The 18240-nt window shown below is 33.7% G+C and overlaps 3 protein-coding genes across 5 annotated transcripts in view; all 3 read right to left on the reverse strand.

The window, feature by feature from the left end:
* Positions 1 to 2087: 2087 nt before the first annotated feature.
* Positions 2088 to 10258, reverse strand: LOC110097040 (50S ribosomal protein L18). 3 transcript variants are annotated; one of them, XM_020823253.2, is made up of 5 exons: positions 10046 to 10258; positions 6561 to 6717; positions 6383 to 6471; positions 3559 to 3711; positions 2088 to 2464 (listed from the first exon to the last, which is right to left on the reverse strand). In XM_020823253.2, the coding sequence occupies exons 2-5, from the start codon at positions 6673 to 6675 to the stop codon at positions 2309 to 2311; spliced, it is 513 nt and encodes a 170-aa protein (XP_020678912.1). In that variant the 5' UTR covers positions 6676 to 6717; positions 10046 to 10258; the 3' UTR covers positions 2088 to 2308. The 3 variants fall into 3 exon arrangements, with proteins under 3 accessions (XP_020678912.1, XP_028552361.1, XP_028552362.1); XM_028696528.1 differs by having other exon boundaries at positions 6561 to 6734; XM_028696529.1 differs by having other exon boundaries at positions 6561 to 6781.
* Positions 10259 to 13514: 3256 nt separating this feature from the next.
* On the reverse strand, positions 13515 to 14235 carry LOC110097028 (flavonol synthase/flavanone 3-hydroxylase-like). The gene has a single exon (XM_020823234.2). The coding sequence runs from the start codon at positions 14140 to 14142 to the stop codon at positions 13582 to 13584; it is 561 nt and encodes a 186-aa protein (XP_020678893.1). The 5' UTR covers positions 14143 to 14235; the 3' UTR covers positions 13515 to 13581.
* A 1442-nt stretch (positions 14236 to 15677) lies between these two features.
* Positions 15678 to 18240, reverse strand: part of LOC110097027 (putative transglycosylase H16_A0665) — a 13037-nt gene continuing 10474 nt past the window's right edge. Inside the window, exon 6 of the mRNA XM_020823232.2 lies at positions 15678 to 15850. The gene's annotated coding sequence lies outside the window, so the exon portion shown is untranslated. The remainder of the gene's footprint in view (positions 15851 to 18240) is intronic.

Genomic DNA, 18240 nt, shown 5'->3' on the forward strand with positions numbered 1-18240 from the left:
CTCACTGATTGTAGAATAGTAAAATTAGTCTAACATATATAATAATTGTTGGTTTACTTATCAATATGTTGTCTCAACACAAGTATAGTGGGTTGCTAATTCTGAGAAGAAGTATACATTCGATAATGAGAATATAGTTACAATTGCTCACTTAATAATTGCGGTATAAGAGGATAAAAATGATAACGATATAAAATAAGAGTAAAATTTTATATTTTAAAAAATAAAAAAGTGTATGTGATATATTGTATGTTTACGCCATACATTTTGTTAAATTAAATAAAACATAAAATTGACATATAGTCATAATATACTAAATTAAAATAATAAAATAAAAATAATAAATAAAAAATAAAAACAAGAGCTCGGTTTAGCCCAAATTCTCTATACTATGACAGAGATGGAAATCCCAACCATCCCTATAACGGCAATTTCTTTCTTCACTGCTCTTTTGGTAATGGTGAGAGAGGCTCAACTCTCGACTTCTAGATAACTCAGGAATGCTATGAGACCTACGCGCTAGCCAACTGCGCCACCACCCCGTGCTGTCAACAATTGCGAAATAATTTTAATTTAATTAAACTTCCGAACCTTAATTGATTTTTTTTTTATATATATATAACTATATAAGGTAACTGGCTCTTTAACATTTTTTTAAAATAATATATTTTTTGAGCTCATGCTGATAAACATATATTAAGAAACAAAATTGAATTATTTTAAATATCTATCATTCACTTTAACCTATATGAAAAAAATAATGGGAATTGATCATAATGAAATTATTTCACTAGTAGTTTACATGTACAAAATCTTTATACAATGTAGTATACATGAATTATAGAATATGGCTTGCATGATGGAATAAAAAAGAAAGATGAAGGGTTATTATCAATAGATGTTTGATGATATACTGTTGTTCTCCTAATAGAGAAAGGTATGCTAACAATTAAAAAGGTGAGCATCTAACTTAGTAAAGATTTCGATTGCAAAAGGTAGGGATGGAGGGTGTCCGAGTTTGTATCAATCTTGTTGATGATAGTCTCGGTCTACTTTAGTAAAAATAGCATTAGCCTTTTTTGACAATGAATGGATTCAATGTTGATTTGGTGACAAACATGTCTTATTAGCCATGATGAATGTTGACATTGGAATCAATGAGTATCCATCATGTTGACGGTGATGGACATTGGCCTAACTGTCTTCAACAGAGTTAGCTTTATTTTTTTACGATGGATATCTTCCTTATTGGTGACAATGAGCACTAACCTTAGTGAAAATGACGAGAATCCAATGTTCAAAAGGAGAGCTCTATATAATCTTCTCTAGAATCCTTCTCATAACCTCATCCCAACCTCACCCCACTATGTGAAAGTAATATCTATTTATATATTTCTAAAATCAAAACACTTCATCATATGATCGATATTAAACCCAAGATGACATCAAAATTGAATGATTTTGGGCTAACCTTATTTGTTTTACCAACACACTCATTCTAACACAAGTACTTGAGAATTAAGAAATATTGTCTATCAAATAATGTCATGCAATTCCCAACTCTGTTTGTAAGTTCATAATTTAAGGAATATTGTCTATCCAATAATCTCCAAAAAAATTCCAAACTATATTCCAAAATATTTGATTTAGTCTCATTTGTACTCAGAATCTTGGAAAACTTAGCATTATTGAGTTTGTCTCATTAATATATTTATTTTTCCTATCATGTAGCTAAAAATAGAGTTTAAATAATCCCAAAACTTATTTATACATTTGCTAAAAATAGAGTTTAAATAATCAACAATAGGAAGTAGCGACTAGCTACGGGAGGTCACTATCTTCGCACACTTCTTCAACCAAATCCCGTAAGTCCGTGTCGGGTCGGTTTGACCCGAATCTGAAGCGGGTTGAGTTCGGGTTCCAAAAATCGATCCGTTTACAAAAACGGGTCAAATTTGGATTGACCTGAATAGTGCCGAATCAATTCCAGATTTGACCCGAACCCAACCCGTGACCAGAAATTAACACCCCCTACCTTTTATAGCATAAATAAATCCAGAATACATAAAAGGATACAAAACAAAATCTCTTTTAACACCCGTTTTAAAATACCAACAATTAAAATTGCAAAGCATTTTTTCCACAAGGACATTAAATTTCGCAATTTAATACAAAGATATGAAAATATTGAATTTAATTTTACATCATATAATTAATCATAAAGTATTAAAATATAATTTAAAGTTATACTTTACATAACCTCGCACTTGTTTTCCTTTTTTGAATTTTAGGAATAAGAATACGTTGATCAACGGGTGAGCAACCCATACTGTGCAATTGGAACCTCAAAAGCTTGCATCCTTTCTCCCCGAGCGAATCCATTGCGGTCATAAGAGGATATCTCCGAAATTTGCAGCTCTGTGCACGCGTGAACGAGTGCTTCCCCTACTCTCTGGGCTGCTTCCTGTGGTTTTTACATTATACACGCAAATAGTTAGGATTATTAAATAAGTTCACACAAGTAATTCACCAAACAATCAAAGAGTCAAAAACAAAATTGAGGATATCCTACTAAATTAATTCAAGATGAATTTTAAATTTTTATCTTCTGCTCGTTTTGTTGCGGCGTTTCTTTTGCATAAGCTGAGTTTAAAGAAACGGAGTAAGAAGAGTTTGGATAAGCGACATTTTTTTTTTCTTTTGAGATCGGCGGTATTACGGAGGTATAGTAAAAGAGATTATCCAAAATGTGTGTTAACAAACAACGCACTGTAACGGTATTTGTTTATTTAAACCGAAAACGGCGTACTTAAGGAGAAACAAACGAGGCCTTCATCTTCAAATGAGTGCTACATAAAGATTGATTGATTATCGATATATTCGCTCATCTTAAAGAAATTAGGTAATGTTAAAGTTGAAATAAGAGCTACTCCATAAAAATCAAACAAAAGTTCAGCAATAAGAAGGATAAAAGTGAAGCTAAGCTTCATTTGGGATAGTTTTCTTAATGCTTTTTAAAGTAGTTTTTTAATACAATTTTTTTTTAAAATGTACTAAAAAGCTTATTTATAAAGTAATAAGAAAGCTATCTCAAATGAAACCTTAATCTTAAATAAAAAAAATATAAGCAGGTTTTGCATATAATGTTGGCTGATGGAAAATCTTCAACTGCGCTGGACGGATACCAATTTGCAGGGGTGTCAATTCGGGTCAACGAGTCGGGTTTGGGTCGAACCCAAATTATTAGGGATGTCAATTCAGGTCCAGGTTAAGTTTCGGGTCGTGTTAAATTTTGACACACCTATCAATTTGGTTCAAAGGCACCAAAAAGTATAGACCGAACATGCAAGATGACTACATCTACATGTGAATCAAATTGTTTGAAAATTCGGGCCAAAATTACAAAATAACTAGCGCTATTCAATTGATATTTGATAGCATAAGCAACCAATATACAGAGCTCATTTCAATTGATAACATGCTATTCTTAGATAGAAATTATCACATAAGACAGCATAAGTTATAGCATACTATGGTGAAATGAATAGTGAAACATACTATGGTGCTGCAAGGAGGATCCTCACGCATAGAATTCTGTAAAGTGCTGGCATAAAATAGAGTCTTCTTGTTGCGATCGTCAACAAGCATGGCATATAGTTGTCTGGTTGAGCAGAAAACGGAGAGCCTTGGTTTGGTTGGAGAACCATTGAACTGAGACAAATTGCAGCGGAATTAATGGAATGAAAAGGATTAGCTGCAACTGTAAAGATTATGGTTTTGTTTGGGATGGTTTTTTTATTTTTTCTTAAAATAATTTTTTAGTACAAAAATTAAAAATTGTGTGCTATAAAGCTGCTTTAAGAAGTAGTAAGAAAGCCATCCCAAACGAAACCTATATCAGAAACACAGATTTTGCAGCTATGGTGCTAAAAGGGAAAAGATGCATATAATATGGAAAACAATATATGAAGCTCATTATTTTGCATCTAAGCAACCATATCAATTGCATCTCGCATTTTAGAGAAAGAAGGTAAAGGACTAACAGTTAAAAGGATGCAGATAAGATTCTAAGAAGTTTGGATAAAAAGAAAAAGTACAGTAAGTTTGTTTCTATTGATCGTAATTGTAACTTCCACAATCCACACTAGCCTTTCATAAGATCTGATTAATATTCCTCATTTGATGCAAATATTTGACTGATCGTTTTTGTTGCTTAGGAAGATTTATGATTCTTTTTTTGTGGGATATGATGAACTTGTAATTAATTCTAGACTGTAATATTATCATTATAAATAGAGCCTCATATAAGCAAGAAAACAAAGAAGAGTAACAACGGTTGAGTTCTCTTTATCAACCAAGAGAAGAGTGAACAAGAGTTAAGGAGGCTTTCATTCAACTACATAGCCACAGGAGTTTCATTTGTGTTTTATCTGAAGGGAGGAATAAGTTTGCAACAATTCTCTTCATTGGTTTTATCACAACTCAACCTGACAAAGATAGATCCTACCGTGTTGAGCTGTGACAGACAAATCCCAAGATCTAGTTTTTAAAAAATTAGTAAAACTAAAACAAAATATTATATATATTATGGCGAAAACAATTTGTGATTTGAATTATATTCCTGATAGATCAAAAAAATTCTTTAAAAAAATTAACGATTTTCACAGGTTTCCTCCTTCCTGATATGTGTTTTATCTAAAGGGATGAAAAAGTTTGCAACAACTCTCTTCATTGGTTTCCTCCTTCCTAGCTCAAGTCTTTATATCCTACAATAGGAGGCTATACTCCCTCACTATCTATCATCAATTACAATAGTGTATATTGCCCTCTTTGTTAAGTGCACAAATCATTACTATGTATCTCGTATGAAAGCATATCTTTGATATACCTCTTTTAAATTTTTTGTAGAATTATGTGATCTTTGTGCAACGTAGATGTTAGTGGATTGCACCGAGCCACATAAACTTATATGCATACAAGTGTTCTTCTTTGTTGCGATAGATTTTTCTCCGAGCCACATTGTACATTGTTTCAAAATCAACTAATATATTCCTTCTTACGTGAGGCTAACAAAAAGTTAGGATTCTAAGAATTGGAACAAAGACAAAAAATATGCCATAAGCTATCATGCACCGACACACCTCTTTAAGAGAGAATGCAGTGTCAGACACGTGCCAGATACGAACACGTGCCCGACACTGCTGCGACACGTGTCGGACACGACAGATGTGTCCAATAAAAATAATGTTTAAATTTAAGTGGACACGTGTGTCGAACCTGCGCATCCTAATTTTTTATAATAAAATTATTTAAAATTATAATATTTTTATATTTACTATGTCAAATAAAACATCACATTCACTCTTATATGCATTCATACGATTGTTGAAAAGCATGATTATTAGAGAATGAATCTTTTTTTTAGAGGCAGTAATGATTATTGAAAACATTTATGCATACCTATATTTGCAATTTTTAGTGACAAGGAATCAGAAGAATTTTGATTATAACTAGAAGAACTTGATGTGCATGCCTTATTGTAATTCTAGTTGATGGGATTTATTGAAATAGGTGAAATGTTAGAATGATATAAAAAAATATTTAGAATATAAAAAATTTAAGATTAATAGAATAAAGATTAATATATGATATCCAATGAACTATTATGGAAGAGAACTGGAAAACTAGAGAAGTAGAGAAGTAAATAGATACATTCTTTGTGATTTAGATTAGAGGTTAAAGAATTATTATGGGAGAGAACTAGAGAAAACCAAAGAAGTAAATCGATACAAAGAAGAATCAACTTTCACTAAATGATATCCAATGAACTATTGCAAATCTTTCTCTTGATGAATCAGATTTAGAAGCAATGATATTCAATGATGATGATCTTCAAGGTCAAAATCAAACCTCTGAAGCTAATCTTATTAGTAGAAGCTTGAATGCTTGATGTTGTAGTAAATGGTTATTTGCTAATATTTTTGTGATTGCATTAGACATTTTGTACTAAACATTTTATATCATAAACTAGACAAGTTATTATGTCATTTATTTTTATTATTTGTCATTTCTAATATGATGTTACATTAATATCTATACACTATATTAAAAAAAAGTAATGTCGTGTTCGCGCCATACACGTGTCCTATATTTTCAAAAAAAACCATGTTCATGTCGTGTACATGTCCGTGCATTATAAGCATAAGTTTGTTTCTATTGATCACTATCATACTTCCTAGCGAAAGCATACAATCGTAGTGGTGCAATGCAAGTTGTATAAAAATCAGTTTTCTAAACAAAAAAGTTGAAGCTTCCAAGTAGAGTGTATCACCATCCCAAGGCATCAAAAAGAGGTGGAACAAGAAAAAAGAAATCTTCATACCTTTCTTCGCATTCTACGATTCCTGATCTTAGGGCTCTCCTTTCGAGGAATGCCTCTTGCTTCAACCCTTAGAGACACGCAATCATTCACTAAAATGACGGAGTACAGTACAAGCAGTCATTTTGTAATAACCATCTTCATCAAAATGCAAACTTGTGAGGTATGGAAAAAGTCTTACAAAGAGTTGGCATTGGGATGGCGAGAAAACGGCACTCCCCACGTAGAGGATTGTCATAACGTGCATGGAAGATGCTAGAGGTCATCGGAAGCATGCCGGCCCGAAGAAGAGTCATGCTCCTAGCAAATTTAGTGCATGCCTTTCACTGGGGAAATTTCTAAACAGGTGTTGTGCCTTGCACATATCAACGTCAACAACCAAGAATAGCAGAAGTGATAATGCTATGCAATCCAAAATTACACTATTATAGTTTTATTAAATTGAACATTTCACCAACTCCGAAGGATAAGACCAATGATAATATTTTGAATAATTATATACTTGACATCAATAAGCTATGGTTAAAATCACACCTTCTAATGTTAAACTAAAAAAGATTTCCATTTCCATGAATAATGGAAGGTATATTTGTAAATTATAAATAGAAGCTTTATTTAGCTCTTTAAATTAATTGATTAGAAAGATTGCTTTATGACAAAATTTTTATCAAACTCAATGATAAACAATATTTTAAATAATAAAAATAACTATGTTTACCAATGGTAAAATTAGATTTAGTTGCAATAACATCTTAGGATAACATTACTTTGGAAAATTCAGAAATATTTGTGTTGGCAATTAATCCAGTGCAGTACTTAATTATCATTATAATTATCCAATTATTTGGGATTGCCATTTTGGATTTCATTTTCTATTCATTCGTGTTAATTATTATTTGAGCTGTTAAACATATTCTTCGCAAATTCTTATGTAACCTTAACTCTATCAATTTTCTTTCCTAATCAGCTGAGAATAATTTTATCGACTTGTCTAACAAGCGCATTTACTATAATGTTTTAATCATTTTTTTCATACTCCTCTGACATCTAAGTCTATTTTCAATCATCTTATAACTTTAGGTCAATCCATTTTCTATGCAGATTGAACAAATTGTATCCATATGACCTTAGGTCAATCCATTTTCTTCTAAAGCTTTGACACTAATTTTATCAACTCGTCTAATGAGCATATTTTCTACTCTTTGTTGTCCGTTTTCTTTTGAAAATAATCTTTTCTAATCCTCAGACAACTAGGTTTTATTTCAGTCATCTCATCTTTTAATAGATGTAACTCAAATCTTTTCTTCAATATAATCACTCCTTAATTTACCCTTCTTAGCTTTGTCACACATTCATCTTAACAATCTCAAATATGTCAATATAACCACTCCTTAATTTACTCAATTTAAATATTAATGAATTGTGTATCCTAACACTTAGATCCATATAGTATGATCAACCAAATTAAGGCTTTATAAATTTACCTTTAAACCACCATGACATTCTCTTATCACACAAAACTTATTAGAAACTTCTATATTTTAACCATCAAGCCTTAAATCTGAAAACTATAGCCTCACATATAACTCCAAACCTGAAACACCTATTTGTCATATTATCTTCTAATGATAACGAATAATAATTGTCAGTACCATATTCATTGAAATTGCATATCATATACTCAAAATCTATTTTCTATGCAATTCATCCTTTGTTTTAATTTTTAAAGCAATCTCATAATACAACTCGAAGAGTATCAAGTACTTATCACATTCTTTATGTCCTCCATGATAATTTATATCTTGAAACCACCCACTTTATCACTAACCTTAATCACCTTAGCAACTTTACCTTTCTAATCCCTATCCACTATCACAACCTCATTCCTATTGCTAACATTTCCAACATATAATAACTTATAACATTTCCAAATTGCCTTTATTTTTCTTATTTCTATTTAGCGTCATGTAGGCAAATAATATATAATCCTCTTATAAACATTGTGCCTGCCAACTCTATTATCTTTTCATTCTTAGATTTACACAAGTCTAATATTAAATTTACACAATCAACCTTGGCTTACTTTTCATCACAATCAATTTATGGGGAGACACCCTGACAAATTTTTGTTTACCATATAATCATGTTAGATCATGGTGCATCGATTTTAGTGAATTCCCCAGAACTAGCAACATTCAAAATTGAATTCATTTAAATAATTTTAAAATGAGTTTTACAAATGACTGTTAATTTGGCATCAACATCAGTCTTTTTATAATTATGCTTATTAAAATTATAAATACAACCAAATTAGTTTGTTCAACTAAACCCTTTCATTATGCATATCATTTAACAAAGGAACATCAGGAAAATAAAACCTCTCTAAATGAGAGATTGGAGAAATATAATGAAAACTTTGGGCATATTTGGAATCGCTTCTATTTTTTTATTTTGGTTTCAAAAAAATATATTTGTTTGTGTATTTTTAATTTATTTTTTTAAGTTGAAATCATTTTTAAGAACACTAAAAATAATCTTTAATCTATTAACTATTTTTAAAAATAAGTATCACTTTTTAACCAACTCCCAATACCACCACCGCCGCTATAATCACCTTGTTGACTGCTAGGTTGTTGTAGCCACTGAAAAAAAATCAACTTATTCAACGTTCAATAAAAATAAAAAATATATATACATATTTCTTTTTAAGACATCAAATATGTTATATTTCATGTCAAAATAAAAAATTCAACCAATCAAGTCATGATTTAATTTCAATCAAAGCTCCAAGCTATCGAGCCGACCTCAAATCAGCTCAAAATTGAATCTTTGACGGCCTTATTTCCAATAAAAAAGAATAACCCTGTTCTACATTCCTATTCTGATTCAAATTGGGCAAGCAACACATTGATCCGAAATGAACAACATTTTCGTTGGTTCCATTCTCATTTCATGGAGTGTCATAAAACAACCAACCATGACAATATCCTCCATCGAAGCTATGTATAGATCCCTTGCCATTGCAGCATCTGACATCATATGACTTCATGAATTCTACGGGATTCATATTGCATTCCAATGCCCCCCAACCGTCATTGCGCAAAAAATCCACCATGACTCCAGCTAATAATCCAATCTTTTATGCCCGCACCAAACACATCAAAATTGATTACCACTTTGTATGGGAGTGTACTTTCCGAAAAAATATCACTCCACCATATCAGTGCCAAAGATAGAGCAGCAAACATCCACCTCTCGGTTTCAGCAACATCACAACAAATTGACAATCCAATAATTGAATCATGAACTTGAGGGGCAAAAATAAACTCTCACATGCTTCACACTCTCACAAATCTCCTCTGCCTCCACTTCTCAAGCGCAGCACCACCTTCTCTGCAAAGATCTCTCACCGTTCTTCACAAATCACAAACTTCAATCACAGAGATCTATGAATAACCAACCTTAACTTTTAAAAAACTTATAGTTCCCTCTAAAGCTCTATATATTAAGGCACCCTGCTGGCTGTAAAGTTTGGTAATATGGAATGAATCAATTTCACTTGCCTTAGTCTAAGTTTCCTTTGCCCTTACATTTCAGGGCCTTCTGAATAACTAAATCATGTAGTTCGGTGGATTTCAGGGGGGATTAGACAAACAGAAATAATACCGTTCGGTGCCTTCGCCTGCAAGCTCCCGTTGCGATTTCCTCGCTTCTTTTCGTCAAGGGCTTTGAGCAGGAGCCGAATGGGAAGGGAGCCGAGGGTTTCGGACAGAACGCCGCGAGCCCGTCGCTAGCTTCGCCTGCAAGCTCCCGACGCGACTTCTGGGCTTCTTTTTTCGTCGAGGGTTTCGGCCTTTGGTACGAGAGGAAGCGGGGAAAGACGGGGGTTTCTTTTATAGGCGTGTAGGAGTGTCGCGGTAAATTTATAATTTTCAATTTTCATTTTTGAATTAATTTTAATAATTAATACTAATATGTATAAAAAATATTAAGTTAAGTATATTAATCATAATTTTAAATCTTTTCATTATTTAAAATATTATTATGCTAATCATAATTTAATAATTATAATTAGAAATGATAAAAATTAAATTTGTTTAGAAGATAATATTAGTAAATTAAAAATACTAACTAAATTAAATTACTATTTTTAATTTAAATTGACTAAATAGAATTTGCTATTTGATTAGCTTCTAGGTAATTCTCTTACTAAGCCCCTATCTTAATTTATTATATAATAATCTAATTAAATTTGATATGTATTAACTAAATAATAATAAAACTTCAACAAACATGTAACACCATAAATCCTAAAAATAAATTGTTAAATACTTTACTTTAATTTCAACAAAATTTTGGCAATAATATCATATTGAATATTAACGGCAAAAATACAACAATCATCAACACTCATAAATAAAACTACATCCAATAAAATGTTAGATAAGATAACATTGCAACCAAACTCATTAGCATTTATAGAAAACATCGTCATTGATCGGAGTGACATTTTTAATAACTCAAAATTAATTTAATTTTTTAAAATTTGATTATTTCTTGGCTGAATACTTCTCATAATTATGTGGCAGCTTGTTGATTTTGCAATACTGATATTCCCGCTTAAATTTTCTTGGACTTAAACTTGGGTCGGATTTCTCAATCATGAGCAGCTGGCGGCAGTGGTCCCGAATGATTCTTTCTCCGGCGGGGAGCGATACAAAAAACCGGCCATGACAATTCTTGTCGTTCTCCTTATTCACCGTTGTTCTATGCAAACACACTTTTGTATTTCCCATTGCTTTAAGATCTACATCGGTCAAAGACAATAAATAATATAAATTTAATAATTTTCAATATTAATAAAATAAGAAAATATGGAATGTTAATCATTTTGGCATATATTAAGACTTGTAGCTAGAGATATTTAGGAAAAAATATTTTGTGCGGACACCGGACTGCTATCTCAAAGTTGAATAAGAGACCACCAATGTCATCCTTTTGCTGTGAACTGGTGACCGTGGCGCGCTCTGAATTCACCTCCGGATGGTTCGATGTATGCACGGAATAATTTAGGGCACTTTTGAGTTTTTTTTTTTAACATAATTAATTTATGAAATTATTGTCATAATTTTTTTTTTTAGAACGTTTTATTTGATGAGAAAGTATTTTTCTTTACACTAATATTAAGAGCTTATTTGGAATAATTTTCCTAGATTTTATAACTTCCGTATTGAACCTACAATTTTACTTTATTTTTATTCCTGTTGTTTCTAATAATCTCCTAAAGTAAAATATGCTATTTGAAATCAAAGATTTTAACAAAATTTATTTTTCCGACAATAACTTCACAATCAACAAACCTTTAATATTGCTTAGAGACATTCCAAAGTCTAAGAATACCATCAAGGATAACAAAAAGATATATATAGTCTTTAGGCAAAATTTTTAATAATATAAATGTGGTGGAATTGGACGTGAAATTTTAACGTGCGTAGTTCGGAAGAGAAAACCATCCCGGATTGTTGCGTATTTATTTAAGTTTTGTTGGCACATTTGCAAAATACTCACAAATACTCAATAAATACTCTGTGAATAGCTTCAAAATGTGAATGTTGTTTGAGTATTTTGTGAGCAAATTTGTTGAGTATTTTTGTGAGTATTTTAACTTATTTATTGTGTATTTGTTAAATAATTTTATGGGCAATTTAACAATACGCATTAAGTAAATACTTAGTAAATACGCAGCAATCCAGATGGTTTCTTCCCGTCCAGACTTCCACCCAGAATAATTCCTATAATTGAGAAAGATTTATTTATAAATATTATTTTGTTAGCTATATTGCATTTTAAGACAATCAATCCATACGAGAATATTATTATGTATGGTGGGAGAATATTTGGGATAGATTGTAAGAATTTTATAAAAAATTATAATAATATTAAAATAAAATTAATAAATTTGAAGTTTGTTACAATAAAATAAATAATTAAAGAAGAGGGGGATTGTATAACATACCTCAATTTGATCTCCAATGTGAATAATAAGAGCATTAAGGGATATATTTGGCATGCAAACCAATGGTCAATCTTTGAAATACTTGCAATCCGGGCACCTCATTGGGCACCAAAAATGGTAATTGCAGAACAAATCAGTGTGGGGCCACCAACCCTAATGCCAGATCTGGTCGAGGGCAAATGGAGGGTAAATAATTTATTTTGAGCAAATATTCCATCTCCTCTCCACCCAAAGCACACCTTCAGCCTTTCCTCTCCAAGCCCTATATCCCTCTTTGAAGAAGCCACTTCGAATACAAATTCTTTCCATCCCACCATATATCAGAAGGTAGAATTAGCTGCGATAAGTTGCTCTCTGCTGCATCAACTTTCTGTCTATGATTGTGTGTGATATACTATTATAAAATCAGTAATATATTATTATGAAATAGTATTTCTTATAAAAATTCAATAAAATAAAGGAAATAATAATCAAATAAAAATTATGATTAAAATTCTGATTAAACCAAAACAGATCGAAAATGAAATATTGGTCAAAGAAGCCAACATAAAAATTTGATTTAAGGGATCGCATGTACAAACTAAAAAAAACATAGAGCTGCTACTCTTCTTTTAAGTTTATTGATTTATAGCAATACAATTTAGTTACTCATTCTTAATAGGTTTCTGTCTGAAGTCAGCATATTTTTTAGTTTTAAAAGATAATCTTCATACATTTTTTAGTAAAAATGTATTATAAAAATAGTTATAATATAACAATGTCCCACATGAAATACCTATAAAATCGCTATAATGTTCTTGTCTATCGGTAGAAGTGCACTCTCATTTAGAAATTTAGAATCCAATGGCGCGGCTTAATCAAGGCTCCAAGTAATCTATTCCCGTTAAAACTTATAAAAATTATTAAAAAGCCAATTTTAAATAATTTATACATTTATCTAAAAATAATAATTTTATTTATAAAAATTTATTTGTATTTAATAATATAAGATGGTCATGTCGCATGCGTGAAAGTATCAAATAATTATATTCATTTTAGTTGTACAATAAAATAATAATTTTCAATATATTATTATTAATTAAAGAGAAAAAAAAGCCCCAGTCCAGAAGCATGATACACATGAAAAGATTAGTGATATCTCTTATTTAAATTATTGAATATTATATAAATTAATATAAAAATTTAGTCATTGCATGTAAATCTCACAAACTGAAAACTGCAATTGATAATTTCTAAAAAAAAAAAATTTGAGGAAGAGCGGATCCTGAAAGGCTGAAACAAACAACCTGTAATCGGGCGGGTTGTCGGGCCAGGCCCCATAATTAATGCTCGCCGGCGGCCAGACGTTATGAAACAAGAAATCAACCCAGGCCTTCTTCCCCGCCACCTCCTTCTGAAGCTTCGTCCCATATCCCTCAAACTTCCCTTCCTTCATCGCATACTTATCCTTCTCCTCCTGCGACAACCCAAAAAACTCTCTGCCCGCTCTCTGCAACTGCGCCACCGCCTCCGCCGGAATCCCATGATTCACTACCTGAAAAATCCCCCACTCCTTCGCCGCCTCCACCACGTCCTCCACCGTCTTCTCCTCATCGCCATGGCCGATATCCACCACCGGAATCTCCGGCACCGGGCCTTGGAAAGTCGTGAGACCCGGCTGCTCCTCCTCCGACCGGATGAATTCCGGCGGGATCATGTCGAGGCCGAGAGACGCGATGGATTGAACTCTCTGTACTTCCACCTCCATGTCGATCGGCTTCGTATGGAAAGAGGAGGAGGATGAAGACGAGAAGGATTTTATATTATTTATAGAGTTGGCTTTGCTGTTGGGTAGGTTGGATTCTTGGACTGAATGAAAGATCGTAGGAGCTTCATTAAATTTTAATAAATGGTGGCGAAGCTGTGCGCGTGTGAAGGCTGTGGTTCACTGGATACCCAACTAACTCTTTATTTATGGCGAAGAGAGAAAAAATTTTTATAGGTAATATTTTTATTGATACTGAGATTTATAATTATAAATCCTTATTAATGATTTAGATAATAAGAAAGCAATATGAATAAAAGAACTCTTATTGTGTAGGTTTGCTATAAAAATAGAATAAACCTTTTTATTGTATCAAAATTTAACTCATTGGTTAGTAAGTTTTTAGTCCTAACAAAACAAAAATGCAATTTGTTTCATTCAAAAATCCAATTTTAGTACGTTCAGTACTCTATTTTCATATCATATAAATAATAATAATAAAAAATTTGCCTTTTAAATAGGGGTGTAAATTTTTGACACGACCTGAAACATGACCCGAACCTGACCCGAAAAAATCTGGGTTCAGGGTCAACGCGAACTTGAAACGGGTCGGGTTCGGGTTGAACAAATCAACCTGTTTTAAAAATCGGGTTGGGTTCGGGTTGACCCAACAACCCGAAAGATCATATTTGACCCTAAACCCGAGATTGACCCGTTTTTAACCCGAAAATTGAATATTGACCCGATTTTTTACCCGAAAATTATCAATTTTAGGTCAACTTCAGGTCATTCGTGTCAGATCCTGTTGACCACGACATGAATCGGGTCGGGTTCGGGTCTGGAAACCTGACCCGTTTTTAAAAACGGGTCGGGTTTGGGTTAACCCGAACAGTGCCAGGTCAGTTCCGGATTCGACCCGAACCAGACCCGCTGACCCGAATTGACACCCCTACTTTTAAACCTTTTGCATTGATCAATTAAATACATCACATATGTTACATATATACTTCTTTTTGAGAGGATCATCAGTTTATGATTATACGAATCATTTTTGCATGCTCGTATATGCCTTCTTAGATGTTGCATAGGTATTTAGTAGTTCTAATTGAAGAACTTAGACCTGATGATAGACCCTAACGGTGAATTCTTGCCCAAGAATAGTCATAGTCGCTCTTAGTCAAAGCTACGTATAATCATAATAGTCGCTCTTAATCAAGATAGCTAAAGTATTCGATTCGACCTAATTCGACAAAACAACACAAGAGGATCATCTTGAACGGGAATTTTAGGAATTCACATAGGATTACTCAAATATGGCAAACTCGTCTCGTTAGTGTGCGTCGCCCTCCCAAACCAAGCCACTAGCAAGCTGGTGAGCCATAAATTTTTCTCTTCAATCCAATAATAGGAAGATTCATCCCAAGGAAAACACAAAAATGATTCATCATTCAGAATATTAGAAAGTGAAGAAAATATTTTATCTAAGAATATGGGTGTAACAAAAAAGCTAGAAAGCACTTTGAGCATTATTTGCCTATCACATTTTTTTTTTCTTGCATGAAAAAACTGTTTGTCTTTAAAAAACCAAAACAAAACATACTCCATTTGTGCCATTCACGCTTCTCGCACAGCAAGCTGATCGCCGGCCACACTTGTGCACTGGAATCTTCCAGAAACATAAATAATACGTGTCGGATGCTCCACTCAAGCCCTGAAAAAAAAAAAAAGATTGCAAAATAAATATTGATAAATGATAAAATACTATATATAAATAACAAAAGGGCAGCTTTGACATAAAAAATGTGTTATGTTGTGGCGCAAGAAAACTTCTCTCTCAACTTTTTATTTAATCATCATATAATTTATATAGAAATGTTGCGTCCTGGGACATTCATGGCGGTAAAGAGATATAGAGTTTAGCGTATTAGTTTTGTACGAAAATTAAGCACACAGACATATGAAAGAGAGGGTGCAAGAGTCCTAAAAAATAATATAATTTTAAGAGGAAAATCCTCAAACGGGAGAAAAACTATGGAATCTTGCCCTATTGGAAAGAATCAACTAATGTTTGTTATTGATTACAAATGATGTTCTTTCTCGAGGGAAGACGTTGGCTCAGTGTAGAAAATATAAAACACATTATATAATTGGGGTTGGAAGAATCCAATGATATAAGAGCTATGCTCAAGAGAATGTTGGTATGTTCGTAACCGTAGCCAAGCGATGGAGGTAGGAGGGATCATAGTCAAGTGATTGAGGTCGGATGGGCCATAGATGGGCGACGATGGTTGGAGGGACCGTAGTCGACAAACGATGTTAGTTGGAGTGATCATAGTCGGAGGGCAAGAACAATCAAAGGGATCGTAATCGGTGAGCAATGACGGTCAGAGGGACTTTAATCGGCGAACAATGGAGGTCAGAAGGACCGTAGTCTACCGACAACTGAGGTAGGAGGGCCTGTAGTATGTCGGGGAAGGAATTCAGGAGGACCGTAGTCGGGAGACGCGTGGCCGGAGGGACCGTAGTCGGTATGCGACAGAGATTGGAAAGTTCGTAGTCGACAGGCAATAGAGGTCAGAAAGTTCATAGATGGCAGACGGTGGAGGTCGGAAGGGCCATAACAGAGTGACTGTGGTCGAAGGGACCATATATAGTCAGTTAGCAACGGAGGTCGGAAGGATCGTAGTTGGACGATGGTGGTTAGAGGGACCGTAGTCGGTAGGAGACAGAGGTTGGAAGAACCATAGTCGGGGAAGGTGGCCGGAGGGATCGTAGTCGGCGTGCGACAGAGGTTGGAAGTACCGTAGTCAGGCGACAGTGACCAGAGGGATCGTAGTCGGTAGGAGATGGAGGTCAGAAGAACCATAGTCGAGTGATGATGGTCGGAGGGACCATATTCGATGAGCAATGGAGGTCGGATGGTCCCTAGTCCGGCAACGGTGGCCGAAGGGACCGTAGTTGTAGTTGGCGGGCGATGCTTTTTGGAGTGATCGTAGTAGGCAGGCAACGGAGGTCTGAAGAACTGTAGTCGGCGAGTTATGGAGGTCGGAGGGACCATGGTCAGTAGGCGACGGTGATTGAGGAGACATATTTGGCGGGTGATGGTAGTTAGAGGAACCGTTGTTGGTAGGCCATGCACGGTGGTCGAAGGAATCATAATCGGTGGACGAGGGTGGTTGGGGGGACCATAGTCGGCAGGCTACGATGGTTGGAAGGATTGTAGTCAACGGGTGATGACAGTTAAAGGTAGACTCAGCGGTGGTGGCCGGATGGAGATCTGATGGCGATGAATGGGCGGAGGTTTAGCAGCGGTGGTCGGGCAACTGGGTTCTTCAACGGTTGTGTCGAGGTGGAGCTCCACGATTCTTCAAATCTTATACCTTATATCTCTCTCGGTCTTTAGTCCAAACTTCCAAAGGTCTAAGCACGATAATTTAGTTTCCACCAGTTAAATAAGTTTCGTTTGGGACAGCTTTCTTAATGCTTTTTAAAGCAATTTTTTAGTAAAAAAATTTTTGAACTAGAAATTTTTTTACTACTATTTTAAATTAATTGTTACATTTCCAATGTAATTGAACTGGAGTTTCCCACTAATTATGGATGCTATAAAAGTCTATGTTCAATTATGAAACAAAAACATCATGTTCAACTATAAATGTGTCATCAACGGATCGTTGATCATTGAAGATATAAATGTTTTGAGAAATATACCTACTCGCCCATAAACTCTCATACATTTGTCAAGCAGCGGACTCTTCCAGCTGCCATTCGAATATTTTCCAACATCTTTTAACATCACCATTCAATTAGACCGCCAAGTTTGGTGGTTTCATTAAAAAGGTTCTCCATTAAGCCTAAGACTCCTTCCAATCTTCTCCCAATAAGCAATTGTTGCCATCATTACTCTCTTTTCTATTTTAGCTTGATGTAATCATATAAATGTCATGTTTCTTCTCTTAAATGAAACATCTCTTTATTGTAATCATCAATGAGAGAGATCAATATTGTTCTACAAGCAAAATGATGGAAATCAAAATTAAATTTAATTGGTGGGACTAAACAAGATGGTATTCCAAGAATATATATATATATATATATATA

Source organism: Dendrobium catenatum, unplaced genomic scaffold (assembly GCF_001605985.2).
Source record: "Dendrobium catenatum unplaced genomic scaffold, ASM160598v2 fragScaff_scaffold_760, whole genome shotgun sequence".
Classification (NCBI taxonomy): Eukaryota; Viridiplantae; Streptophyta; class Magnoliopsida; order Asparagales; family Orchidaceae; genus Dendrobium; species Dendrobium catenatum.